The 26,630-nt window shown below is 60.6% G+C and overlaps 9 protein-coding genes and 1 non-coding gene across 10 annotated transcripts; 6 read left to right on the top strand and 4 right to left on the bottom strand.

The window, feature by feature from the left end:
• Nucleotides 1–192: 192 nt before the first annotated feature.
• Nucleotides 193–1,911, top strand: EHS24_009447 (uncharacterized protein; the record flags this gene model as incomplete). The annotated part of the gene is made up of 1 exon (XM_028624729.1): nucleotides 193–1,911. One exon carries the CDS (start codon nucleotides 193–195, stop codon nucleotides 1,909–1,911), a length of 1,719 nt encoding a protein of 572 aa, XP_028474897.1.
• Nucleotides 1,912–2,522: 611 nt separating this feature from the next.
• On the bottom strand, nucleotides 2,523–3,800 carry EHS24_009446 (uncharacterized protein; the record flags this gene model as incomplete). The annotated part of the gene is made up of 2 exons (XM_028624728.1): nucleotides 2,523–2,687; nucleotides 2,775–3,800. 2 exons carry the CDS (start codon nucleotides 3,798–3,800, stop codon nucleotides 2,523–2,525), a joined length of 1,191 nt encoding a protein of 396 aa, XP_028474896.1.
• A 1,060-nt stretch (nucleotides 3,801–4,860) lies between these two features.
• Nucleotides 4,861–4,946, top strand: EHS24_009445. Its single transcript has one exon. It is a non-coding gene; the product is annotated as a tRNA-Ala (tRNA).
• A 404-nt stretch (nucleotides 4,947–5,350) lies between these two features.
• Nucleotides 5,351–6,079, bottom strand: EHS24_009444 (uncharacterized protein; the record flags this gene model as incomplete). The annotated part of the gene is made up of 1 exon (XM_028624727.1): nucleotides 5,351–6,079. One exon carries the CDS (start codon nucleotides 6,077–6,079, stop codon nucleotides 5,351–5,353), a length of 729 nt encoding a protein of 242 aa, XP_028474895.1.
• A 2,565-nt stretch (nucleotides 6,080–8,644) lies between these two features.
• Nucleotides 8,645–10,384, top strand: EHS24_009443 (uncharacterized protein; the record flags this gene model as incomplete). The annotated part of the gene is made up of 4 exons (XM_028624726.1): nucleotides 8,645–8,783; nucleotides 8,838–8,947; nucleotides 9,012–9,411; nucleotides 9,471–10,384. The coding sequence occupies 4 exons, from the start codon at nucleotides 8,645–8,647 to the stop codon at nucleotides 10,382–10,384; spliced, it is 1,563 nt and encodes a 520-aa protein (XP_028474894.1).
• Nucleotides 10,385–10,729: 345 nt separating this feature from the next.
• Nucleotides 10,730–11,686, top strand: EHS24_009442 (uncharacterized protein; the record flags this gene model as incomplete). Its single annotated transcript, XM_028624725.1, has 1 exon — nucleotides 10,730–11,686. One exon carries the CDS (start codon nucleotides 10,730–10,732, stop codon nucleotides 11,684–11,686), a length of 957 nt encoding a protein of 318 aa, XP_028474893.1.
• Nucleotides 11,687–13,820: 2,134 nt separating this feature from the next.
• Nucleotides 13,821–15,284, top strand: EHS24_009441 (uncharacterized protein; the record flags this gene model as incomplete). The annotated part of the gene is made up of 3 exons (XM_028624724.1): nucleotides 13,821–13,988; nucleotides 14,037–14,097; nucleotides 14,143–15,284. The coding sequence occupies 3 exons, from the start codon at nucleotides 13,821–13,823 to the stop codon at nucleotides 15,282–15,284; spliced, it is 1,371 nt and encodes a 456-aa protein (XP_028474892.1).
• Nucleotides 15,285–21,068: 5,784 nt separating this feature from the next.
• Nucleotides 21,069–22,271, top strand: HHT1 (histone H3.1; the record flags this gene model as incomplete). Its single annotated transcript, XM_028624723.1, has 6 exons — nucleotides 21,069–21,072; nucleotides 21,169–21,179; nucleotides 21,584–21,629; nucleotides 21,804–21,918; nucleotides 21,972–22,048; nucleotides 22,108–22,271. 6 exons carry the CDS (start codon nucleotides 21,069–21,071, stop codon nucleotides 22,269–22,271), a joined length of 417 nt encoding a protein of 138 aa, XP_028474891.1.
• A 410-nt stretch (nucleotides 22,272–22,681) lies between these two features.
• On the bottom strand, nucleotides 22,682–24,087 carry EHS24_009439 (uncharacterized protein; the record flags this gene model as incomplete). Its single annotated transcript, XM_028624722.1, has 3 exons — nucleotides 22,682–23,029; nucleotides 23,520–23,648; nucleotides 24,004–24,087. The coding sequence occupies 3 exons, from the start codon at nucleotides 24,085–24,087 to the stop codon at nucleotides 22,682–22,684; spliced, it is 561 nt and encodes a 186-aa protein (XP_028474890.1).
• Nucleotides 24,088–24,486: 399 nt separating this feature from the next.
• Nucleotides 24,487–25,669, bottom strand: EHS24_009438 (uncharacterized protein; the record flags this gene model as incomplete). Its single annotated transcript, XM_028624721.1, has 4 exons — nucleotides 24,487–24,658; nucleotides 24,725–24,868; nucleotides 25,000–25,415; nucleotides 25,517–25,669. The coding sequence occupies 4 exons, from the start codon at nucleotides 25,667–25,669 to the stop codon at nucleotides 24,487–24,489; spliced, it is 885 nt and encodes a 294-aa protein (XP_028474889.1).
• Between the last annotated feature and the right edge of the window lie 961 nt (nucleotides 25,670–26,630).

Raw genomic sequence — 26,630 nt, 5'->3', positions numbered from 1 at the left:
CTCTCGGGATCTCGGGCCAACTAAGGCACACTCCTGTTGCGTCATTGTACCGGAGAAATCAAAAAGACACATCATTTATTCTTCTCAGCCGTCGCCACTGATAACGACCACGTGGGAAAGTTCTACAATCCAGTCCCAAGATTTCTGAAGTCATCTCCAGCTTCAACAACAACCCCCTCACCCACCCCTACCATGTCCGGCACACTCATTTCGTCGCTCGTGTGGGTGCCACGCGGACGCGCCGCCTTGGCGCCCAAAAAGTACCAGCTCGACGAGGCCGAGATGGAGCGCGTCGGCAAGCTCGGCGGCCCGGGCGTCCTCGAGCAGCTCAAGGAGCAGATGGAGCAGATGGAGATGGACGACGGAGGCGACTGGGAGGACGCCAACGATGACGACGAGGACGACGAGGACGATAATGAGGACGGAAGCGCATCGGCAAGTGGCGAGGACGAGAAGATGGAGGACGACGCTGCGGCCGAGCCCACCAAGCCTCACGACCCCAACGACCTCTCTGCGTTCAAGATGGACGAGTACGACGACGAGCCCTCGACTGCGCCCATGATGGGCGCCTTCTCCAACGTCAAGGGCCTGACGTACTACCGCGACAACAACGATGACCCTTACATTACCCTCAAGGAGGACGACGAAGACATTGAGCGCGAGGAGCTGGCGCTCCTCGAGACGGACAGCATGGTCGTCACTGCGCGCACCAACTCGGACCTCTCGACTCTCGACTTCCACGTGTACGACGACTCCAACGAGAGCCTGTACACCCACCACGACCTCATGCTCCCCACCTTCCCCCTCTGTGTCGAGTGGCTCGACTTTGCCTCGGGCTCGGGCTCGTCCGACGACGCGCGCACCGGCAACTTTGTCGCTGTCGGTTCGTTTGACCCCTCCATTGAGATCTGGGACGCCGACGTTGTCGACGGTCTCTACCCGCAGGCTATCCTTGGTCCCGCTTCTTCGTTGGAAAAGCCCGAGGCCAAGCCTGCCGGCACCGGCAAGAAAAAGCGTCGCCAGCTCGTCCAGCCCACTGCCAACGCCGACTACCACGTCCAGCCCGTCCTGGGTCTCTCGTGGACCAACAAGTTCCGCAACTTGCTGCTTTCGGGTTCGGCCGACGGCACCATCAAGCTCTGGGACCTGACCCGCGAGTCGCCCATGGGCGCCCGTTCGTCTTGGGACAAGATCCACGGCGGCGACAAGGTCCAGGGCCTCGAGTGGAACCGCGCTGCCGCTGGCTCTGGTGCGGACACTGCCGTGCTTTCCGGCGGCTACGACCGCACCGTCCGTGTCTGGGACCCGATGACCAAGGACGGCGAGGGCTTTGGCGTCGCCATGGGCGCCGACATTGAGTGCGTCCGCTGGGACCCGTGGTCAGCCACCAACTTCTTCGTCTCGCTCGAGAACGGTCTCATCCTCAACTACGACGCCCGTACTCTGTCGTCCTCCAAGGGCGCCAACAACATCTCCACCGCTCGCCCCCTGTACACTCTGTCGGCGCACGACGGCGCTGCCACCGCGCTCGACATCAACCCCCACATCCGCGGCTGTATCGTTACCGGCGGCATGGACAAGACCGTCAAGATCTGGAACGTGGCCGACGAGGAGACTGAGGGCATCGCGGGCCGCAAGCGCGAAATCTCTCTCGCAACCTCGCGTGACCTCGGCCTCGGCAAGGTCTTCTGTGCCCGCTGGAGCCCCGACTCTGAGACCCCGCTCGCGCTCGCTGCGGCCGGTTCAAAGGCCACCGTCCAGGTGTGGGACGCCGCCTCGAACCCCGGTGCGCGCAACGCGTTTGCCGAGCGTCTCAAGCGCCACGGCCGCGAGCTCGGCGCCATCAAGGCCGGCGGCGGCTTGATTTCCAACAACGCCGGCGAGGACGAGGGCGACAGCGATGACGAGTAAGACAATCACGCACCTGGCGAATTGCCCCGCAGCCCACCCCCTGTGATGCTGGGCTCGGTCGGGGTGAACCACAAAAATGTCGGCAGAAAGGAACAACCCGTCCCCTCTTCCCGCCGAGAACCTCGCAGTGGCAGATTTTGGGCCCCCCTACGAGTTTTTATAGATTCTACGATGTACGCATCAGACGCATATGTGCATGGACCCAGGAGCACAGAAGCGCACTTTCGATGGTGCCGGCATTCCGAGGCATGATTCCAGTCCAGCGGCTCTGCTTTGTCCTTGACGCCACGGTTACGTACGTACTCCTTTCACCTGGAGAAGTTTGGCGGCATGGCTCTGTGCTGCTGCGCGTTGCGCAGGCGGGGACCTTTCAACGTTGCCGTCGACACGCAGTCACAATGCCAGGAGTACATACAACACATTAGCGGCTACTACTACTATCTTATCTCCGTTGTGTCTTACACACATCTACCTGGTGTTCAATGGCCTGCGGCGAGGCGCATTCCTCGGTGTCGCAACAACGTCCGCGAAACCAAACGCATGCCTGCCTCTGTCTCACAGAGGGCACTGGCTCGTCGCGTTCTGCTCTTGAGCAGTCCGACATGTACAATCTACGCCAGGTGGGGCTTTGCGCTGTTCGGGCGGTTACAGCCCCCGCCGAGGAGGTATGGCCACCGCTGCGGGTCGTCGCGCAGCGCGGTGGGGACGTTGACAAACGAGTGTTCGGGCCGTATCCTGCCCGACTGCGCCGCGAGGTCTTTGAAGGAGAACACCTCCTGCCCAGTTTGTCAGCGCCACACTACTGAAAAAAAAACCCCCCCAGTTGACCAGTCTTGACCAGTCTACTGCTACTATGTACTCACGGGCCACATGCCGAACGGGTCTTGGCCGCGACACACCCTGCGGCGCAAGTCGTGCTCGCGCAGCAGACTCGGGTGCGACATGCGGTCGTTGTGGATGTATCCGGTCATTTTGGCGCGGATGTCGTCCAGCGTCGGGAAGCAGAACGAGCAGTGCCACCCGCTGTCGGCGAGCAGGACGTCAGAGCCGCGAGCGTGGTTGTACCCGACGACACCACCGCCGTCAGCGGGACCCGAGACGGTGACCACTTTCGGGCGCCAGTATCCCTCGTCGCGCAGTGGCAGGTCGAACGAGTAGCGATAGTTGCGGACGGACAGGTGCATGGTGTCCGGGTAGCCGCGGCACGACGTCAGGAGGTCGAGCGTGTCGCGCGAGATGATCTCGTCGGCGTCGCTCATGATGACGAGCGACCCGGGGGGAATGTGGCCCGCCATGCGCTCTTCCTCGAGCACGTGTCCGATCGCCACACGCTGCTTCACTTCGTTGGACGCCGAGCCCGTGGCGACGACCTCAAAGTCGGTGACGGTGCGGTAGGCAATACGCGCGTTGTGGACCCTTGCAATGTCCTCGAAGCGCTCGCGCTGCTGGGCAAAGTGGAGCGGCTTGGGGGCGCCAGAATGCGTCTTGTCCGACTCGACAATGACAAACAGCGACACGTACGGCGCATACTCGCGCATACGAATCTCGAGGAGGTCGAGCTCGGTGCTGATCTGGATCGCGTCGATGACGGTTGGGCGGGACGCGGACGCGGTCCACCCGTGCAGCCCGCACCAGTGGTCAGTGGCAGAGTCGGCTGCGGGGCGCGGGTAGTGGGGGATGATATGGAAACGGGGTTCTGGCGAGTCCCATAGAGGGCGAAAGATGTAGCCGAGGTCGCGACGGACAAGATGCAGAGGTGGTAGAATGATGATGGCGAGGAGGATGATGGCCACGAGGCCGACCAGTCGTTTGGCAGTGTGGGATCGGGCGAGGCGGGAGGAGAATGAGTAGTGGGGTGGGGAGTGTAGTGGCAGCGTGTCGCCCGCCATGGTGAAGGCAAGAGGGGTGGAGAGAAAGAGATGTGTGCAAAGCCAGGTGAGAATGATGGAGAGGGCGAGCGAACAACACCTTTGATTGCTGTGATTGCCAGGCGCTGTACGCGCTTGTCACGTTGGCGCACAACCCCGCTCGCTTCACAGATCACAGACGTGCCATGGCTTCTCGCTCTCAACCTCTCTCTCACTCGTCTCCGCATTCCGTGTTGCACTGACCTCTCCCACTCCCACTCGTATGCTCACAACGCACCTCGACAGCTGCATGCTATCCATTCTTGACCCCGTATTAAGTAAACATTGCTTTGACACCAACGTGTCCCCAAATGAACCGCAACAGCAACATTCTCGCCCTGTAAAAGTTCGAAACGGGCACTACGCTAGGTTGCACCTCGCGTCCCTTGCAGTCGGACACGCTGGAACGGCAAACGATGCAAGCGTATGAGCGGGCATTCCAATGCACCTGAATAAGACGACCTGCACAAGAACAGCCGGCCATGCTGGACAACGATTTGTAATCAGGCGGCAGCGACAGAGTACTTGCAGGACAGAAATGGTAGAGCACCCACACTTGCCATCCGCAATGGCGCAGCTCGCTGCGGATACCACGAGCGTCTAAAAGTCTTGGCTTTGCAGGGAATAGAACGCCGGTACACCGAGGTCAACACCGCTCTTTGCGTCGCTGTTGCTCTGACAGTGCTCGCTGGCCCTGTGCATGCTTTGACGGTGCACGCACCCCCCGGCGCCTATCGAAGACAAGCTGCAAAGCTGTACACGGAGACAGAGGGCCCTTGCAGCAGCGAACAGGGTGGACACGGACCCTTTGGTGCACCTTGTGAAAAGTGTCCGCTCCAGCTTTCTCCAACCGCCCCCCCCCCCCACCCTCTGTCCCCCTTATGCGCTCCGTTCTACTCACAACCCTGGTCCACGGGTCGATATTACGATACTTTGCATGCCCCTCTTTCCACCTGACATCGCTTTGGGGCTGCATGCATGCGCGTTTCCAATAAAAACGAGGTCCGAGCGCGCTCCTTTTCCAACCTTGACGAACATCATCGGGCGTGTAGCTCAGTTGGTAGAGCGTGTCATTAGCATCTTCTACCCTACTTGACAAGGTCTTTGGTTCGATTCCTAACTCGTCCACAACAGCAGTAGCCTCTGGCTTCTCCTTTTGCCTTCTCCTTTTGCCTTCTTTTGGATCATGAGGAAAGGAAGAGACGAGATGCTGGGTGGTTGTGGAACGGTGTTGTTGCATCCCGATGGCTGGTGGCGCAATGGCGCGAAATGCCTGGACAATTCTTCCTTTTCGTTGTGACCTTCGTTGCCGAGTCTGTTATCTTTGGCAATCTACTTGGCAAGCTGGTGGACCTTCCCACAGTATGCCCTGCTGCTCCTGCTCCAAGCAGTCCAGGAGGACCTTAGATACCTCCAGAGGACTGGGCATAGCTACGCACGCGCCAAGGTGTTGGCAGCGTAGGCAGCATGGACAACCCCAACCCTTCAAGCCCAGAAGGAGCCACCGCTTAATGCAGACACAAGTACAACGGCTACACCTTCTCCGGTTGCACATCCTGCTCAAACCGCTTTGAGTACACGTCGGCCACAGTCCGCAGGTTGGCAAGGTCCTTGCGCACGAGGCTACGGAGCAGGGCTATGTCGCTGTCCGAGGCGAGCGGGCCGTCACACGCGCTGTCCGTCTCTAGATGCGCCAGCGCCGCGAGGTTGGTCGTTATGACAGCTTCGATGTTGCGGCGACGCTGCTTCAGGGCGGTCTGGTCCATCCTTTCGAGGTTTTGCAGCACCGGCTCGGTCGGGTAGGTGCGGTTGGTTTCGGCGCTGGGAGCGGTGGGAAGCCAACCTAGCGTGGCAAACATGACAACAATAACCATAAAAGCTGTGTTGGCAAGCAGAATCCACCAGTGGGAAAAGCTGCGTTTATGGGTTTGGCCATCGGCGTCGGTGACCGTCGTGCTGGTACCATCGCGGACGGCGTACCCGACAGTGGTGATCATGACCGCTGCCACGGTGGAGAAGAATAATCCGCCGCCACCGAGCACGCACAGAAGGCCCCATACAACAGTAAAGATGCCACAGATGACTGCAGCAAAGGCGACGAGGAAGCCCAAGAGGTCGGACAACGGTACATGGTTGGTGAAAGCCGCAACCACGACGATGGGGAATCCCAGGACCAAGATGAAGCCCGCGGTACGAGTGACAACCGTACGGAAGGAGGGCGGGTAGATTTGTCCTAGTTGTGTTATGAGGTGGGTGCTCATTGCGAATTGCTGAGTGCTGAAGTGGGAGAGTAGAAGACAAGGTGAAGAGTGAGAGGACAAGTGGGTATGGGGAAAAAGGTGGTGGGTGTGGACGGCCGCCTGCCTGCCGCTACTGGTGGCGTTGGCGACCCTGGTGATAGGGAGAATGACGTTGGCGGTGGCGCTTGTCAACAACGATCCCTTCACTTTCCTTATTCTCCACCTCACTTAGCAGCTCGTCACTATCGGCTCTCTGAGTCATTTCCCTTTTGATGTGTTCTCCCCTAAATCGTTCCCCATCTGGTCTGGGATTCTCTTTTGGCGACGACGTCACTGCTCGCAGCGCAACTTTGTCGTTGAGGTTGCCCGACGTTCCCTGGTGAGCAATGGCGACCAAGGGAAGGACGTAAGGTAATGGCAGACGGCCGGCTGGCAATAGCACACCATTAAATGGCCGTTTCAACCAGCAGAAGGAAGAGGCCAACACTTGGTTGGAGTGACTTGGAGACAAGGACAATGGCTGCGCTGCTCGTACAAAACACAATATCAGCACCACTTTTGTGTATCATTCGACCAACACCCCTCCTCTCAATACAAAGACGTTGCACCTGTATTTTGGACAGGCACTCGCCGTTCCGACAGTCCTCCATCAGCCAGAGCTTGTATAAGGCTTAAATACGTTTGGCTGCAATGAAGAAAACCGTTGATGAAGAGAAAGAGGTCATCTTGGTGTGCCACCGCCACCTTGCCTCAAGTCAGGTGAACAGCAGCAGCCGCAACCGAGCTAGTCGCATTACCTGGGCAGTTGAAACGTCGAGCAGCAGTTCGTGACAGCTCCCATTTCAACAGGATACATGTGGGCGCGCTGGGTGTCCACGGATGTCAATGGGCCTGTGGCGCAGCCTGTGTGTGGTAGTTTTCTGTCTGTACAGCAAGAGTGGTACAGTGGGATGGGATGGAGGGCTGGCCGTCTGAGTGACTGCGCTGTCCGGACTGGTCGTCGCTGGGCGCTGCACCTGTCTTACCGCACTGACGCGTCTTTTTCTTGTTTACGTTCCTGTCTTCACCCCCTTCACCTCTGTCTCTCTCCTTCCACCTTCCCTTTCATATCCCGACCAGCCTCTGACTCTCGATTCCCATCTCCGTCGTGTCCGCTGCTCGTGGACCACACGCCCAACCCCGCCCCCCTAGGAGCTGTTTCTCCATCCACCTTCAACCTTAGCCTGATATCGCCCACTAGGCCTTCTAAACGTATGCCGCTAAATGAGCATGCGCGTTGTGTCAAGGCTAAACTCGCCCACGAACCGCATCAATGTCTACACGAAGTCCCTCGCCGAGCCTCCAATGGAGCCGATGGAACAGGTGGAGCTTGACGATCCCCCAACTTGTTGGTCTATTGTTTTGAGTGGTACCAGATCCCGGCGAAGGAAGGTCAAGATGTGACGTGTATGCTGTGTATCTGGTCGCGTCATGTTTGCTGGACAAGGTGACTGCCATGCCATGTGAGACACAATGGGCAAGACACAATGGGCAAGTGGTGCTCCTTCAAAAACGAGTTTGGTAATCGGCGCCCGCCGCCGCCTCGTTTTCTTGCGTACACACGACTCTTATCAGGATGCCCACTCAGATGACACTGACATGCGGGGTATCTTGGTGGAGTATCAACGGCGCCGACAAGGCCGTACGACATGAATATGGCCTCGCGGGTCGGGGCGTCCCGATTCCTCTGTGGCGGGAATCGGGACTGCCGAGAGACTGAAACAGAACGTGTTGCCGGCTGCCGGGGCGGGGGGATATAGCGTCCGGAATAAGGCTGATCCGCGACAGTTATGAAGGCCATACGTGTGAGTGCACCGACGCACTGGTGTCCCGTATGAAGCACAAAGAGCATAAGATGAGACGTGCAGACCGAGTTGCGTGCCCAACAGAGCCAGAAGTCCCATAGGGCCAGAGCACTACATCCATCTCTCACGCTACAGTGACACGTTCCTTGTGAGGCTGGCCGAGGACGGTTTGAGGACGGTTTGAGGACGCACACATCTTGCATCTGGCGCGTTCGTTCTTCATGCTGCGGCGTCAGCCGACGGCGCTTACCACAGGGTCTCCAACTCATCATGTGCTTGCGGCAAGCGAGCCCAACCTGTGCGGAGAAGCCTGGGGGATGCCTGGGGCCAGCTTGGGGCCAGCCCGGATGAAGCGGGGCCATGGCCACCTGCAACACCATTGCATCCGAGGCCCCGGACTTACCCCGGCCATGGCACCGGCTAATATGACTCACGCCTCTGCTCCAGGCCGGTCTTGAATGTCTTGGCAGGCTCCACAGCGCAGCACAGGAGCGCGCAGTGGCGACCCAGATCTTCCCAGATCCATCGCTTGCAAGCCCACGGACGTGTCGGGGCCACTGTCCATCGCGGTCCATCACGGGATCCGATTACCGTCTGGACGTATATAAGGCAAATCTCCCGCGTCGCAAGGTAACCCTCGACCACACCTTTTCACCCCCCCCCCCCCCCCCCCCCCCCCCCCCCCCCCCCCCCCACCTCTCATTAACACTCACTGAACGCCCACACATCACTGGTCTTCAGCATGTCAGACTTCAAGGAGTCTACAGCAGAGCAGGGCAAGCTGGGTCTACACGAAGAGAAGGTAACCCGCCTCTCTGTCGAAGAGGTCGAGGACCTCCAGGGAGCCGCCGAACGCGGCCACCACGCCACCGACGCGTATGGTGAGTTGCTGCTCACTTGATCTCACTGAAGGCACACCCCTGACAGAACACCAGGTCACCCGCTGCTCCATTTCGACCCTGCTGCCGAGAAGCGTCTCGTGCGAAAGATCGACCTCTTCATCGTGCCTACAGTCGCGATTCTGTACTTGTTCTGCTTCATCGACGTGAGCCCCATCCTCTCCCACATTGCGCCTCGCCGTTTGCAGGGACCGGACTGACACCGCATAGCGCGCCAACATTGGCAATGCCCGCTTGGCAGGCCTGGAAAAGGACCTGGGCCTCGTCGGCTTCCAGTACAACATCCTCCTCACGTGTTTCTACATCTCCTACATCCTGTTCGAGATCCCCAGCAACATCTGCTGCAAGTACTTTGGTCCTGGCAGGTGGATCCCCTTCATCTCGTTCGGCTTTGGCCTGTTGTCGTTCCTCACCGCGCTCGTCACCAACTTTGCGCAAGCCGCCGGCGTCCGTTTCGTCCTCGGCATTTTCGAGGCGGGCATGTTGCCCGGCATTGCCTACTACATGTCCCGCTGGTACCGCAAGGCCGAACTGGGCTTCCGTCTGTCCTTGTACATCGTCATGGCTCCCCTGGCTGGCGCCTTTGGTGGTTTGCTCGCTTCTGGTTTGCGTGAGTTTTGCCCTTGTCTTGGCTCGTGATGTGAACAAGACAGCTGACGACCTCTTCAGTCAAGCTCCCGGGAATCGGCCGCTTCCACACGTGGCAGCAGCTCTTCCTTGTCGAAGGCGTCATCACCATGGGCCTGTCCGTCATTGCCTTCTTCACGTTGACCGACCGTCCCGCGACGGCTCGCTGGCTGAGCGAGGAGGAGAAGGCCCTGGCCATTGCGCGCGTGAAGTCTGAAAACGTCGGCACCACCGAGGTCCTTGACGGTTTGGACAAGGCGAAGATTAAGCGTGGCATTTTCAACCCCAACACGCTGACCATTGCGTTCATCTTCCTCCTCGACAACATTACTGTCCAGGGTCTGGCGTTCTTCCTGCCAACCATCGTCGCCACGATTTACCCCAAGGCGTCCACCATTCACAAGCAGCTCTGGACGGTCCCGCCTTACGTTGTCGGTGCCGTGTTCGTCCTTGTCATCCCATACCTTTCCAGCCGGACACGCAAGTACCTCATCTTCTACCTGATGATGGCCCCCCTCATGTCCATTGGTTACATCATGTTCCTCGCCACCGACGCCTCCACGGGAGGCACGGTGCGGTACGCGGCCACGTTCCTCATCGCCGCGGGAGCGTTCCCCTTCGGAGCCCTGTGCAATGCCCAGGCGTCCGCCAACACGCTCTCGGACACGGCCAGGTCTGCGGGCATTGGAACTGTGGTCATGTTCGGCAACGTCGGTGGCCTCATCAGCACCTGGTGCTTCCTGCCGTTTGACAGTCCCAACTACCCCATTGGAAACGGCCTCAACCTCGCCACATCGGCGACGATCAGCGTGCTGACCGTGTGCCTGTGGATCTGGCTGAAGCGTGACAACAAGCGCCGCGACGAGGTCGATGTGGACGCTACACTTTCCGGCTTGACCGAGAAGCAGGTCCACGACCTCGACTGGAAGCACCCCGCGTTCCGGTGGAAGTATTAAGCAGATTTTTTTTTAAAAAAGAGTGTTCCATTAGAAGACGCCGAGGTTGGTAGACGAGAGCCGAGTAGCGATATTGTAATTGGTAGCAGATGGCAGTTGGGTACATGCAATGTTAGTAGACAGTCTCGTACGGCACCACACGGCCACAAGCTACAAGGCTATTGAACCCACCACTTTGACCCTCTCCCATCAGCACACTAATGGCATGACATCGCATGCGTATCGGGCTGGGGTCGGGACCAAATGTTGACGTGATCAAGTGGCCGGATCTCGGCAAATCCCAATCTACTGGTGGGCGTGCTTGATTGATGGACAACATCCCTGTTTTGCTCCAACGACCATTTCATGACCCAACATCCATCCATCGACCACTCCCTCTTCCCTCACATTCTGGATGCTGTGGTTGCAGCTGCGGTAGCCTCAGACCCAGCGTCAGCTTGGCGGACCTGGCGCGCGACCTCGCGCGCGTGGAGAGACCGCCTTGATGCCATCACTTTTGCACATGTAATCGTCTCGCCGTCCGACGACGACGACGTGGTGACCATCGACGCCGTGCCAAACGGCACCCACTCGTCTGGCGTGCGGATACGCATTGCCTCGCCCTCCCCGCCCTCCTTGCTCTCGCTGGCGCGCACCGTGGACGTGTGCGGACGGATCCGGGCAGACCACGCCACCCATCTGCAACGAGCCTTTCCATGCCTTGAGACGTTGCGTCTGCGCTCCATCGCCGGCTCGTACACCGACTTTTGCGCGCTGTCATCCGCAGCGTCGCGCGTCGTCGTGTTTGGGACGCCCACGCCCGCGCGCCCGCCGTACCCGGCACCCAGCCCGTCATTGAAGCGCATCGTCGTCCATGCCTGCGCGTCGTTCGGCGCAAGTTTTCTCTCGCAGGCTGTACCGCGGTACGGGCGGCGCGAGGTCGTGCTCACGTTTGCTGGATGGGCCGCGGCGGCGGATGGGTCTCCCGAAACGTCCTGGGTGCGGGGCACGCGAGGAGCCGACATTGCACGCACGCTCGCGCGGCTCCTGCACGGCGACGACGCGGGCAAGTGTGTCGTCGTCGACGCCGAGCGCGTGCACAAGGAATGGCTCGGGTTCGAGATGAGCAACGACAGCATGTGCGATACGCTCGCAAGCCACGTGGAAGCATACCTCTGGGAGCAGGTGTTGCCATACGGGACCCCTCATGGGGAACGGGCCGAGGCGATCGAGGTGGCGCTGCGTAACCTCCGCTTCTTGTCGGTTGCGGAGTACACGGCGGGCATGTCTGCGTACGAGCTCGAGGTGGAGACAATAGAGTAATGTGTGCTGTTGCTGTGCAGCAGCTGACGCATGGGTTGTATTGTATAGCGATCGTTGATGTCGTTGTGTTGTCTGGTAGCTCCACCCGCTTCAGCGGCCACCGGTTGGTCGCAGCCGGTGTCGATTGACTTCTGGACTATTCCCAAAACTCTGCACACTGATTCATTCTTTTTCCGTGTCGCTCCAACCCACTGATCGACTGACTCCTCCTTTTGTTTGTGGTACCCACATTCCACTGGAACAGCGTTCAACGACATTTCCTGACTTTCTGGGGTGGTGGCCAACCCGTGAACCCGGTCAGCACGACTACTGCGATCGACGTCAACGAGAATCCCAAATGGGACTGACCAAACTAACTCTCGACACGAAGGTACATACAGGCTGATCTCGAGCTCCCTTCCTGAGGCTGGGACGTCATCAGGCGTTGATATGCACCGCATTGTACTCCCCTCTCGCAGTCCACGCAGTCCACGCAGTCTGTGACACGCATCCCCTCTGTCGCGTACGACAGACATGCTCTCTGCTGGATCAATGTTTCTCGTTCAATCCAGGGTGCGTCGATCCCGCCACCGCAGCCAATGTTCGTTCACATGCCATGACTGCCAAGACGTCGCCCTAATTAGCCGGCGGCGGGCGAGCGACGCCTCCACGGGGGGGAGCGGATTGTCTGGCCTCTGGACGGGTTAACTCATGGCCCATGGAGAAGGGGGACTCGCTCTGGGGCTGTCGTCCAAGGCATGTCGCGGGAGAGAGCGACAGCAAAGGCGGCATTGCTTCCAAGCCATGATCGTCGCTTCGGCGCCGGGGGCCAGGCATTGTGTGATGGTCCCGGACAACAAAGGGGTGACGAAAGGTAGTGACGCCACCACATACCGTCATTGGCGACCAACGGGGGGTGACGCAAAAAGCGCAAAATGTGCCCAACCACGAACGCAGGCAGAGACCACAGGCCGGCCACAGGCTCTGGCCATGCCATGGGCCGGCCACACAGGCATGGCCACGACTTGCTCCGACGCCACGGCCCAGCAACCCAACAGTGGCGCTCGTTGCCGGGCACGGCAACGGCATACCACAGTGTCGGAAAACCAGTCCTCAACCGCAGGGCTGTTATTGGTGCTGGGCGACAAAGGTCGTGTCCGAGAGCGTCACTGTGAGCGTTCGATGACGGGTTTGTGTCACTTTTCCGACAACACCAACAAAAGGACGTGCATACGCGTCGCTTGTTGAGACTACCACACCGTCACAATCCGCCACCCCTTGTGCCTCTTTGAGGTGGGCCCCCAAAAGCATATGTTGCTGGTAGGTGGTAAGCGGAGGCCATGTAGAGGAGAGCAACAGAGTCGTTATTGTTGGAGGCTCATCTAGTGCACCACTGTTGTACCCGCTCCTCCCAGCACAACGCAGTGGCTACACAGCATGACGAGCTGTATGTATTCTCTGGCCTCTGGCCTCTGTTCACGACGATCAGCGGCTGTCATGTATTGGCCTGTTGCATTCCTTCCTCTGAATTCTGGCCACAGACAGTGGGCGAGGCCGCCATCAGCAACATACCACCACCACCACCCAAACCTCACGCGCCTCACGCCAGGTACAGGCGGGCGGGTAGCCTCTCGCCCGGGTGGTGGCGCGCGCAGGGCCTCACTCACCCACTCACTCCCTCTCACTCTCTGTCTCTCTCTCGCATCCAGTGCCCGCTGGCACTTGCCCGCATGCCTCTTCTGTGCGTCTGCCCTTCTGGAGCTCCTGGCCGTGACCGAGGGGCGACACACTCCGACCGGGATTCTACTATAGGCAGTACAGTGCGGCGGGCATGCCCGCAGCCTCATGAACAAGTGTTGTTCGTCTTGGCCTTCGTGTATTGTCGCAGGTGCACTCGTGCTGGGCACTGGGTATAAGAGTCCCGACGATATGGTGTCCAAGATGTCTTCTTCAAGGACTCAAGACCCACCGCCATCGACGGCGGATATTCTTTCGACACATCGACGAGGAATTTAACCAGCCAACGCCACACTCTGTGTAGTGGGCATGGTTGACCCAAGATCCATCTCGACACTTTGTGATCTCTCACTGTTCCTTCAAGCCCACCACCACCACCCATTTTACTGTCGCCACTTGACTGTGGACCTACACCACGATGCCGACCAGGCCGCCGGACACGATGCCGGCAGCAAGCTCTCCGCCTCCACCAAAGCGACCCCGCCTTCCACGGACCAACGCCGATGGCCTTGACGAACTGCGGTCGGTTCCTCGTCAACCTACGGGGATTTCCGAGATTGAGCTACTCGCTCCCGGCAACATTACAGTAAGCATACCACCCATAACGCACGATCCTGCTTTTACAGTGATACAGAATGCGCCGTTCGTATCCCCTCCTATCACCGGACAAGGTGACCCTCTCGCCATTGCTAGCAGTGCGTCACTAGCAGCAGCTGCTGCAGCAGCAACACCTTGCACAGCTTCGGCATCATCATCAAATCCACCTCCAACCATCCTTGCGGTTGCCGCGCCAACGCCAATATCGCGACCTCGTGGTCAAATTGACCACACGGCCTTTCCTGACATCATGGACAGCATACTGGGATATGCGTCATGGGGCACGCTCTGTGTTGTGCGCTGTACGAGCAAGACGATGCGCGACAAGGTTCTCACTCTCCAGAATTCTCACGTCGTCTTCTGCCTGACGCCTCCACCAAATGTCATCACGGCTCCTCACGGGTTGCGTATCCCAAGCTTCAAGGTGTTCCACGACAACGAGCCTCCAGACATGAAGCAGGTGGCGGGCCTGTTTGACACGACCCGCCTCATCGACGTGCACGGAAGCCCGCACGAACACGGACGGCCGCAGGTCGCCGTCGATCTGGCGTTTGCCAAGCGCGACGTCGTGCTCCGCTTCCACCCCACGCACCACGCGCACGATATATCTGTCCCAGTAGCCGCCCGCAAGGTGGTCTTCTTCGGCTCAAGCATGACGTCGAAATGGGCCCACCTCCCGCCACCCGAGCAGGCGCAGGAGAAGACGGTCGTCTGCCTCAAGACCCTCAACAACCCCGCCAACCTCAAGACTGTGTTCCGCCGCTTCCCGCCAGCAGCAGGCGCCCGCGAGGCCGTCCTCGTGTTCACCCACTGGGGATCCGTGTCGAGCTACACTGTCCCGCCGACGATTGCCAACCTCATCAACCGCGAGCGGCTCGCACGCGAACGCCTGTCCGTCATTTCGACACTCGCTGCCGGCCTCGTACTCGGTGGCTGGCTGTTCCCAGACATGCCCCCCGTCACGTTCACGGTCGTCGACTTTCCGCAGGTCAGGCCCCAGGAGTTTGCACTGTCGTGCGGCGCTCCCGCATCTGCAGTTCCCACTCCCCTGGCCCCTGCGACGACGGACACGACGCTTACCGAGGCTCTTGCGGCCGCCGTCACGGCGGCGCTGGCCGAGATGGTCGGGTCAAGCGCCGAGGCAGCCAGCAAGATTGTCGATGCCAAGAGTCGCCTCCGGCTCATGACTCGAGACGAGTATGGTGCCGCGGTACTGCCTCAAGAGCTCGAGCTCGACACCGTCGAGATGCGCCATGGCCATGCCTTTCAGACTACGCGGGCGTGAATTATCGAGCAACGGGCGTCCTGTCAAGGCCACAGCAAAAGCCGTCGCCGCCCAGCAAAGCCAGAAGTCCAGAAGTCCAGAAGTCCAGGATCCACCACCCCTACCTCCTACCCCCACAACCCTCTTCCCTCCCCCCTCTCTCCCCCTCCGTCCAGTTTTCCCCGCTTGGTTAGACCATAGAATACCCATCTCTGCCACCTGCCATCCATAGAACCGACCGCCGGGGTCCCATTGTCCTCACTAGCATTTTAGCACGCATCTTGTAGTGGATTCTCATCAATGTTACCAACGCACATACACGCGCGCCATTGTTGTGCCAGCCCCCGACCCCCACGTCGCAGCCAGCAGCCAGCAGCGCAGTGGACGGATGGGATGCCGCTGAGGCGGCCAGCCGGCGGGCCAGGCAGACCTCGACGCCATGAGGAGGCGTGTTGCGGCTGAATGCCTTGCAGCCATGCTGTGATCGCCATGCCATAGGGGGTGTTCCCTCGGCGTTTGCTTCGTCACGGACTGAGCAGTTGTCTGGGCATCATTGCCTGACAGTGTGTGTGCGGCCCGGCTGCCTTCTCTGCGCTCTTGCGCACCGATCCCGCGATTCCTGGGATTCGGGGCCGGAATGGCCAAGGTACCCACACGAGCTCAAGGCCACAGGCCACAGGCCACAGGAGATCCAAGCCCCAAACGGTGTCCCTGTGCGGGGGCCGGGTGCAAGTCCCCCGCGCTGTCGCTTGAACGCAGAGGTGTCTCGTTCGGCTAGCTGATCGGGTTTGTCGTTGTTGTACATGTGTGTGTGTCTCGCTCCCCAGGCCCCAGGGCTGCTGCCTGCCTCGCACCCTGTCGCTGTCGCGGAAAACAATGCTGGATGTGGTACAGTCGATGCATGTCGGGATATACGACATCCACAATGCCTGCGCGCATGCGCGCCTGGCCACATGGCCACATGGGTGTGGTGAGCGTACCAAACCGGGAGCGCCACAAACCCCAACGCCTCATATCTCGGTAGCAAAAATATATGGCGAAACCCCCTGGGCGGCGAGGCCAAGTGGATTTGTGGGGTTCGCCACTGGCCACTGGCCCCTAGAGAGCATCGTCATCTGCCATCTCGTCTTCTGCTTTACAGTTTCCGCCTCGCCCTATACCGCGTTTCTCGTCCATGCCAAGGCCGTCCTTGCCGTGGCTAATGGCGGCCGTGACGTCGGAGGAGGGCAAGGCTAGGCAGGGAACGGCAGAGTGCGCCGAGTGTGGCAAAAGGACTCTGTCTGTCGTTTATCCACGCGCCCAAAGGCGGCCGGCCAAGACGGACGAGGAACAAACCCATGCACCCCCACCATGCACACCACTATTGTCTGCCAGTCGCCAGTTGGCAGCTGTACCGCTGCAGCAGTGGGCAGCGGGATAACTCGACGCTGATGTTCCCAGCGCGTGGCGTGGGACAACAAGGGCCAAAGGGGCCGTCTGACACTAATGAACAGCGCCAGGACAGGTACAACGTCGATGCGGAATGCTGCTGCCTGCTCGGGTTGTCAACCCACCCACGGCGAGCAGAGCGAGCCGGCTGCCGTCTGATCCTCCGAGCCGCCGACTTGTTGTTTTTGTCAGGCAAACAAGCACCAAGCAGCGATCGTCCATCTGCGTCTGTTGCCACTGGAGGTGGTCGCCGAGTTGCGGAGACCAAGGTCGTGTGGGATCGGGGCGGATGGAACGGGGAGAGCCATGCAGCTTGCAGCCGCAAACGACGTTTTCCGGCACATTCTCGAGCACGCTGGGGGCACGGCGTGTCTGTGGCAATAGTGACCCCACTCTGTAGTGCCGCTACTTTGGGCTCTTGCAGTCGCACATTGGCGCGCCGGAGTATGGAAAGAGCGCGGTTGAACAATCAACGACACGCTGGAGCGAGTGGACACCACTTTGCTGCGGAGAATATGGTCGACGCTCATCGCGGTTGGGTGAGCGGGGGAGTGCGTTGGTGTGTTGTGCTGTGCCTCATGATGTCAACAGTTGCCGCTGGAACCAGCGAGTGACGCAGAGACCTGTGAAAGATACCCTACCCCACATCCTCATAACCCCCCCACGACACCGTGGTACTGTACGTGCGACGGAGTTGCAATTTCCTTTTTACAAGAGATCCAAAGGGCCAATTCGGGCCTGGAAAGCGCGTCTCAGTGGAGGGTGAGGGGTGGGGTGTGGCCGGGGTGGAGCACAGGGCGGCGCTTGGGGACTAGGCGCGGGGAAGAGGCGTCTTGTGTTCGTTTTCTCCATCCTCCTAGTTGACATCCTTTAACCCAACCGGCGTCTTCACGCATCCATGACGCGGCTATAAAAAACGTCCCCGGTACTGGTGAGTCGACACAATGGAGCGTGGAGGGATGGATGTGCGTCGTGGTATCGCGGCGGCGGCACGCACTGGCGATAATCCTCCCTCCGGAGAGACGCCAGGTTTACTCCGCCCTCCCCCTCTCGATGCTCCCACAGCAGCGTGGAGAGAACGCACCTGCGTTCATTCCTCTACCTGCCTGTGGCTCTTTCACAGACCTTTTGTTGACTTAGTCTCGCAGATCAGATTCGCAGATCAGATCCCACCTCACCTCACACCTCTCGACACCAATTACTACCGAGACGTGCGTACGCCCCAATCGCGCAATCCACGCTGCTGGACCGCACCGCCGTCCAGTGTACGGCCCGACGAAAATGCCACACCCACCTGCAACGTTCTAGTAGTTGCACAAACCTCTGCATCGGGGGTGCATTCCACTGGCGTGGGCTACAGTGACGGCCTGCACCGACGTAACCACGACGGCGTGGCCTCGTCCCAGGCGGGTTGGCGCGTGGGTGGACTCCTGAGGCGGCCGGAAGCAAAATCGGTGCGCAGTCGCGATCTTGAGGCCGCCTCGCCAGTGTTCTCCGCTGTGCCGTCTTGGTCGTTGTCGCCGTGCCCCTTCTTTCCTGGCCGTCGCCTGTGAAGCAGGACGAACCCGACGTTTGTGCGTCGGAAAGAGCGCGACCGGTCACACCGATGGCCGTCCACTGTCCACGGTAAAAAGTCAATCGTTGACGAAACACTACCTCGCCACGACCCAGCGCATGCCCTTGCCACGGTCACACTCTTCCACCCCCCCCGCCTTCCCGACAGTCGAATACTGCACAGTAGTTACTGTGTAAAGTAACTGCATCCTTTAAATGTGCGCTGGTTACAACGACACGCCGCTGAGAAATGAGGAAAGTGCCATACCATGCCCGCGCAGTCGAGGCGTGCCATTCCATTCCGCGTGTTGGCACGGTATGGTCTGCCAAGCACAATTGTGCCCACTTGGCATCCATTCTCTGCACACCGTGTGCCATAGGAATGTCCTTCGGCTTGCTCTGGGACGGGCGTCTGTCTCTGTCATCGAGAGCCAATGTGGATGTGTGCTCTCTTCGCCAAGAAGACGAAAACGGGCCAGCACGCGCGGCGGAGCGCCAAAAGCGCCACGAATCCGTCCTCACGACCCCCCATGTCTCAACTTTTCCTCGAGATAGAGGCCAGTGTGCCGCTTGATGGGTGCATATAAATACCATGGGGTCGCTGGCATCCATCCCTCGACACCAGATCCTCAGGTCGAGGCGTTGCGCGGAAATTGAACGGAGTGGACGACGCGGCACTCCAGTGTCCGCCTTGATCGGCATCGACTTTGCCACCATGCGTATCGTGTGGCGGCGGTTCTGCCCCCGCGGCTCTTCTCCCCCGCCCATCAGCTCGGCATTGTCGCTGGTGCCGGTCGCGCTGGGCGGGATACATGAGGGGCGAGGCGTATTGACATCGAGGTCGAGGTCGACGGCGGGTGGAACACGACACGACCAAGACCGAGACCACGACTCTTGTCCGAATTGTGGACGAGATCTCCTTTGCCATCGAGTGAAGCCGCGCTATTCCCTTCCAGCGTGTGTCTACCAAGACATGTGCTCGCCATCAACGAGCCGCCGGGGTGTGCAGTCCACCAGTAACAATACAAGCCGCGAACAGCAGTTTGAGTCCGAAGGATTGCGTCACTACACCGTCAGCGACAGGGAGCACCGCGGTGGAGCAGGCACGATTAATGAGATCCTCATGAGGATGGTCGTCGGTCGCCTACGAGGAGTGGGTATTACTCAGCTGTATCGAGTGTGATACTCCTTGAGAACAGAGTTCTGCTACGAGTTCGCGCGTGACTTGCACGCGTGCTCGGGGCGGGGCACCACGCTGAGGAAAGGCCTTGAACGCGGAGTGATCTCAACGTGGACCGCCTTTGTGTAGCTGTTTGAAAACTATGCAAGCCATACATTGACGTATGTAACTGAGAGAAAACAGTGTAAAATGCACATTTGTGGCAGGTGAATAGGCGAGGGGTCATAGTATTCCATCTCCAGGAGCGTTAGGATAGCAGTGACTAGGCCTAGAGCCTGCAGCCACCCGGTGCTGTACCCGCGGAGCTTGCATGTTACCAAGCCTACTGCTGGGAATTTTCCGTACCCGTACGCATCTCCCCCCACAGCACAAGTGGCGTGCAGAGCAAAAGGAAAGGCAAAAAACGGCGAAACCCCTTTCCGGGCGATGAGACGGGTCGCGGTCACTTCGCCACTGTGTATCGAGCTTGCCTCCCGGTACCGCCCAAAGCCCACGGCAGGTATTTCCAAGTACTGCGACCATGTCCAGACTCATACCATGACGCTGTGCATCCAGCGACGGCAAAACGACACGCGCGACGCATGGTTCTGCGCCAAAGGTCACAGAACAGTGACATGCCGTTTTTGCTCTTCGGCAACATTTCAGGCACGCGGGGTCCCCGCATCCGAAGTTGCCGGAGATCAGAGCTGCGAGAGAGCAGAGCTTTTCGGACGCCCGGTGGACCCTGAATAGACCGGGAATCCATGGAACACACGACAACCCACACATCCGGGCTGACCACACCATATGCATTCTGAGGCGTAAGCAAAAGACCAGTTGGCATATGCACGGGCTCCCAACGGGAAGGAGGTGCATGTGACGAAGTGAGAGAGAGCTCATTGCCCCAAGCACACGTGTGGCCTGGACCGGACCGGGCCCAGTGGAGAGGACACACCGTGGGTAAGGTTGACCGAGAGTTCGAGCACGAAATGCTCCGTCGCGCCACAAGTGATCGACTTTGGAACGGATGGATCCAACCGACCACGGGGGCGGTGTTCCGACTCGACATGCATGGAGCTAACCCGAGTATACATGACAAGGGACGGGACGCGCGTCGTGTGAGGACGAGACCACGGTGACTCTCGGCGCCGAGAGCTGGCAGACTCGATGGGACGGACTCTTCATCACCCACGCACCGCAGAGCAAGGGGTGACGTGTGACCATGCCTGGCCAGCACTGGTCTGCGCTGCCGGCGCCGGTTGAGGCTCATTTCCCCATAACTCCGTAACGCCGAGTGGCCAGGCGGGGGGGCGTGTGTGTCTGTGCAGAGCGTGTGTGTGTGAGCTTCGGGCGATTGAGGGGGGCAGAGAGGACATCGGTTGTTCGGCGGGCGGTCAGGCGGACAGGCGGGGTCTGTCTGCATATAGCGCTGGCTGGCACCTGGTTGCGTGAATGCGTGCTGAGTGAGTGGACTGCCCCCCCGTCCCCGTCTGTGAGATATACCGCTCGCCATCAAGAGTCCAAAAGACCACATCCCCCCCGACCCCCCCAACAGACAGACACAGCGACCACCCCACCCCAGCCATCTCTCTTTCTCACACTCTCTCTCTTCTTCTCTTCTTCTCTTCATCCATCAACCCAAACAACCCTCTACAGCAACAACCATGGGTGAGTTCTGAAAACATCCACCCCCCCAGCAGGGACCACCCCACCCGGGCAGTGGCACCACCATGAAATCTGCGCTGACACGCCACCCCAAAACAGCCCGTACCAAGGTGAGAACCCAAGAAACAATGTCCCCCCCAATGCAGAGAAAAGGAGACGACGGGAGAAGAAGAAGAGAAGCACAGGTGTTGCACCACCGCCGCCTCCCCGCCACCCACCTGCATACAACCACACCCAAACATCCCCCCACCCATCCACCACCGCGCACCCATCCACCCATGCATGCATGGCGAGCAGCACCTCCGCCACCCACCATGCATGCATGGCCCCCCTTGGTGCATGTGTCGTCCTGCCATGGGCCCTCACTGGCCGCTAGTGCTCCTCGTCACCACACACGTTCATCACGCACCCACCCACACCTCCGCTCAAACGCCCCTTCTCTCCCTCGTCTTCCTCTGCATTACACCGACATGACTCCCTCCCCTCCCCGGCTCTGGTACTAACACTGTCCTAGCAAACCGCCCGCAAGTCCACTGGTGGCAAGGCCCCCCGCAAGCAGCGTGAGTCGCCTCGAGCTAGGAATTCATGGCATTGTACCACAGCTGACCGTGCGTTTCTCACTTGATCCCCTCTCCATTGTTCTCCCCCACACACAACACCGTCACCTCCTTGTCCTCCTCCTTCCCTCGCACCTTCCCTCTCCGCTTTCCCTCCATGTCTTCCCTCTTCCACAGTCGCTGCCAAGGCCGCCCGCAAGTCGGCCCCCTCGGCCGCCACCGGCGGTGTCAAGAAGCCCCACCGTTACCGCCCCGGTACCGTCGCGCTTCGTGAGATTCGTCGCTACCAGAAGTGAGTTGAAAGGCGTTCGCACTGCGCCATGCAATTTCAACTAACAAGCCCAGGTCGACCGAGCTCCTCATCCGCAAGCTCCCCTTCCAGCGTCTCGTCCGTGAGATTGCCCAGGACTTCAAGACCGACCGTGAGTGGGACCCACCTACCACACACACCCTCCCGAGTGCTGCTGACCTCCGTCCCCAGTCCGCTTCCAGTCGTCGGCCATCGGTGCGCTCCAGGAGGCTGCCGAGGCGTACCTCGTCTCGCTCTTCGAGGACACCAACCTTGCCGCCATCCACGCCAAGCGCGTCACCATCCAGCCCAAGGACCTCCAGCTCGCCCGCCGCCTCCGCGGCGAGCGCTCGTAAGCTGCTGCAAAGCTGTAGCTTGCTAGCTGCGTCCCCCAAGCTGCTGCGCTCGCGTGCATCGCCTCGTCAAGGTCGCGCACCCCCCACCAAGTTTCAAGTAATCCCCATGGCCCGCGTCGCCACCCCCTCTCCTCGTCTTCGCTTTTCGCTCTTCCCTTTTTTTAGCGCAACCTTTTTTCTCCCCACCCCATATTCTTCTTCGCTGAGCAGCGCTACGAACCCAAGTTTGTGTGTGTGTGTGTATAGCGCACACACACCTCTCCTTCGTAGCTGCCATGCATTATACTGTATCCTATGGTTGCGGGACCCCGAGGTGCTGCGCTGTGTGGTGTGGAGTGTTGTTTGTTGACTGTACTGTACTGCTGATCATATGGTGGGGGTGACGGGACTCGTGGTGGCGGGACTCGTGCTCAGTCCGCGTCCATCCTGTCGTCTGCGCCCGGCACCTCGTCTCCCCCACCGTCCCCCTCAGCACCCTCCCTGTCACCCTCTTCCTCACCCTCCCCCTCGCCCTCACCCGCCTGCGCCCGCATCACCTTCAGCGCCGCCACCATCTCCCGCAGCGCCGCCACCTCCTGCCGTGCACCATACAGCCCCAGGCTCGCGTCGGCGCCGCCCGGCGTCGGCCCGGCGTCAGACCGCAGCGTCGCGGCCAGCGGGCGCGGGATGGCGTCCACGCCCGACGGGCGCAGCACAGAGGGCGCGGCGCGCGTCTCGCGCAGGTAGTAGACGGTCTGGCGGAGGATGAACTGGATCTTCTGCGGAGGTGTGTCAGTGGATCAGTGGCTGTTTGGCGAGACGTGGGGGGTGGCGCGGAGAAGGGGGATGTGGGAGTGCCCAGCTCCTTGCTGCCCGGACAGAGGGGACGAGGACGTCGTGCTCGCCACTGACGGGTCTGGCGCCCGGTGACAAGGCTGCCCGACTTGACTCGACTCAACTCGACAGTGGGGACGGCGCTGTGGTTGTCGGACCCGCTGCTTACCGTCTCGCGCAAGCGCAAGCGCCGGCCGGTCGGCCTCGTACGCGTACACAGTGGCGAGGCCATGGCATAGCACGGCCCAGAACGTGAACGGCCGCCATCGTGGGCCGCGTCACCGTTTACCGTCGTTGCCGTCGCCACCACCACGGGGTCGAGTCGATGGACAAGGCCGTAGCTGGCGGCGACGGCACTCTGCTCTGCCCCCAATCTCATCGAGCACTCCTCCCCACCCGTCCCCACCCCACCCCACCCCACGTCGATCCACTCACGTCCAGCGTGTTCATGTAGTTCTCCACCGCATCGCGCGCGGCAATGGCGGCGTTCTCGTCCGTGTTGGCCGACGGCGACGAGAGGTGCGCGAGCACGGGCTTGACGCCGAGGAGCAGGTCCGGGACGGCCTGGGCGTTAGTTGTGGGTTGGGGATGGGGGAAGTGGGGGGGGGGGGGGACGGGCATGTTCCTCTCCCACTCGCTCTCGCTCGCGTACGGGACGGTACATGGCAACGGACCGAGCCAGCGTCCAAGTCGACGAGGGTGAGGATACACACGCCCGTTCATCGTTCATTGCGGCCTGGGCTCGCCATGTCCCGTGCCAGGACCGCGGATCACGTCGCGACCATGTACATGAGCCCGTCCCCCCCGGATCGCTACTGCCGAGTGCGTAGAGGAAGCGAGATGACAAGGCAAGGTGGCAAGGGGCAGCCGACTCGACCGTGACCTGCTCTCCGGTTCCCTCGCTACCGTGCGCGCGTACCTTTTCGACATTCGCGAGTGCTGCAAGAAGGGCGTCAGTGTCGAGGCTCTCGAGCTCGAGGGGGTCGGCGCCGGCGTCGGACATTGTGGAGATTGTGGAGATGGGATGTGGACGATGGATGCTGATGTTGATGGTTAGATTGGACTGTGTGTAAAACGCCCGGCTCTCTGTTCGGTGGAGGTGGGGCATTTCGCCTCCGCCGCGATTCTGATTCTGATTCTGTAACCCTCGCCGCCATATCGTCACACACACACCCCCTGCAACCATCATATAAACCAGCCTGTGCACATGGTACCATCACGTCTCTATGGCAATTGTATCACTCTCTGGTATCACACACAACGCAAGTCGTTACAAAAGGCGGGGGAGAGGAGAGGAGAAGGTGTGGGGGGATAGGGAGGGAGGGAGGGATAGAGAAGAAAGGGAGGGAGTTCGAGGATGTGGCTTTATTAGAAAGAGGGCGGGGCGCTGTACTGGGTGGTGTTACTTGCCCCCGCCGCTGGGGTCGCGGCTGGGGTCGCGGCTGGGGTCACGGCCTGCGGCGCGAGACAGCGAGCGGAGCATGGACCCAAAGACGCCGTGGCCGTGGCCGTTCGCCGCCGCGGGGGAGCCTCGGCCACGTTCGTCGGCCGGAGCGGCCATGTTGCCTGCACCGCTGGAAAACAAGTGTCAGCTGGAGACTCACATATCAAAAAGGAGGAAAGCACTCTGCTGGACTCACCCGCGTCCGCCCGAGCGGTAGTTGTGCGCGTCCTTGGCGGCAATCTTGACGTGGGCCTCCTGCTGCTCGATGGAGAGCTTGGAGATGTCGACGGGCTCAAACGTCTGGCCAATACTGCCTGCGCCACCACGGCCAATCGAGTGCCTGTAGCGTTGCGTCAGCGACGGTCATGCGCGTCTGTGGGCGGCAGAAGCCGGAAGCCAGAAGCCAGAAGCCAGGAGCCAAAGAGCCCTCTAGCCCTCTCTCTAGCCCTCTCCCTCCCGCTCTCTACTCACGGCATCGTGGCCTCGTGCTCGTCAAACTTCTTCTTGACGTCGGCCTCGTACGCGCGGTCCTTGGCGAGCGCCACGGGGTCCACGGGCGTGCCGTTCTCCTCGGTGATGTTGCCGTATCCGCCACGGCCCGAGGCGCGGAAGCCAGTGGTGGACGCGCGCGGGACGCTCTCCTCGCGGACACGGGGGCTCTCGGCACGGACGCCGCGCACAGCCGAGCGCGAGCGCGAGCGCGAGTCGGTGATGTTGCCCGCGCCGCCGCGGCCGCTCGAGAACGGCTGGTCGGCCTGGCGGCCACGGCGCTCGGCGATAAGCTTGTCCTGGAGCGCGTCCTCCTGCGCCTCCTCGATGCGGTCGCGCTTGGGGTCGCGAGAGGGCGAGCGGATGTTGCCCGCGCCACCGCGGCCGGCGTGCGTGGCCTGGATGGATCGTCAGCGGGGGGGAAGTGGGTGGAGTGGGTGGCGTCAAATGACGCCGCCGGTGGGGGTGGACACACCACCCCAACACAATGTCTACTTACACGCTCGTGAGAGGGGCTGCGGACCTCGCGACCGCGCTCGGCGGTGGGGATCTGCTCCGAGTCGGGGCCACGGGACAGCGAGCGGACAAGGTTGCCGGCACCGCCGCGGCCGGTAGAGATACGCTGGGGTTCGCGACCGCGTTCCTCACTCATGGTTCGTTCTGTGGGAGGTGGTTAGTTGAGAGTTGTTGGAGAGGTTGGGTGTGGGTGGGTGGCAAACGTCGGGGTGTGGATGATAACGTGTGGTAGAGAGGGGGGGGGGAGGGGGGATGTTGTGAAGGGTGGATAGATGAAGAGATATGAGAGGAACGGAGTGGGTGGAATTAGGCGTGGGTAGGGGATGCGATGGCAGGTGGATCGGGATAGACGGGCCTGTGCGGCCTTGTGATGGGAGTGGGACCGGAGCGGAAGATGGAGCAGCAGTGACTGGCCAAGTGCATGACGGTGTACAGCGGCCAGCGGCCAGCAGCCAGATCAGCCAGCAGAGCATGCCACCCGAGAGTTGTGCCATCGAGCGTGCCCGATTGAGAACGCGCAGAATGTAACACACCCGCCAGATAGAGCGACGACGGGGGGGGGAGGGTGCGTATCTCGCCGCCGATCCCTATTGGCCAGTGGGCGGGGCTTTGGCAACCACCCAGCTTCCGGTGCACTCCGCGCGTCGTTTGTGTCTGAAAGCTGTCGCCGCCGCTGCTCCCCCGCGGTAGCTAGCGAGCTGCTGATAAGGACGGGAGAGGGCAGTTCTCCACACGCACAGCGGGCAGAGGCCCATGCAATGACTGCCTCAGGGGGGAGACGGCAGAGAGACAGACACGGGCCCATGGATAAACACACCACTCAACCCACCGACCCATCACATCCCGTCCAGCCAACCGGGAGGCCTCGCCCATATTCTCTTATCTCTTCCAAGGGATCCATCCCACCCCCATGCGCCTCCGATAGCTGGATAAGCAGAGCCAGGAGCACAGGCCCAGGAGGGAGGGAGCAGCGTGACGGCGAGGCGTACGGGCAGCACAAGACGGACACACATCATCACACCCATTTCACACTCCACTCACCAAAGAGAGAACTGGTTCGCCGGTCGCTCGGCGCTCGCCCTGGTGACAGTGCCCGG

This window comes from Apiotrichum porosum (genome assembly GCF_003942205.1).
Source record: "Apiotrichum porosum strain DSM 27194 chromosome Unknown scaffold_9, whole genome shotgun sequence".
NCBI lineage: Eukaryota > Fungi > Basidiomycota > Tremellomycetes > Trichosporonales > Trichosporonaceae > Apiotrichum > Apiotrichum porosum.
The sequence above is the reverse complement of the archived record's forward strand: the minus strand, read 5'-3'. Positions and strand labels throughout refer to the sequence as shown.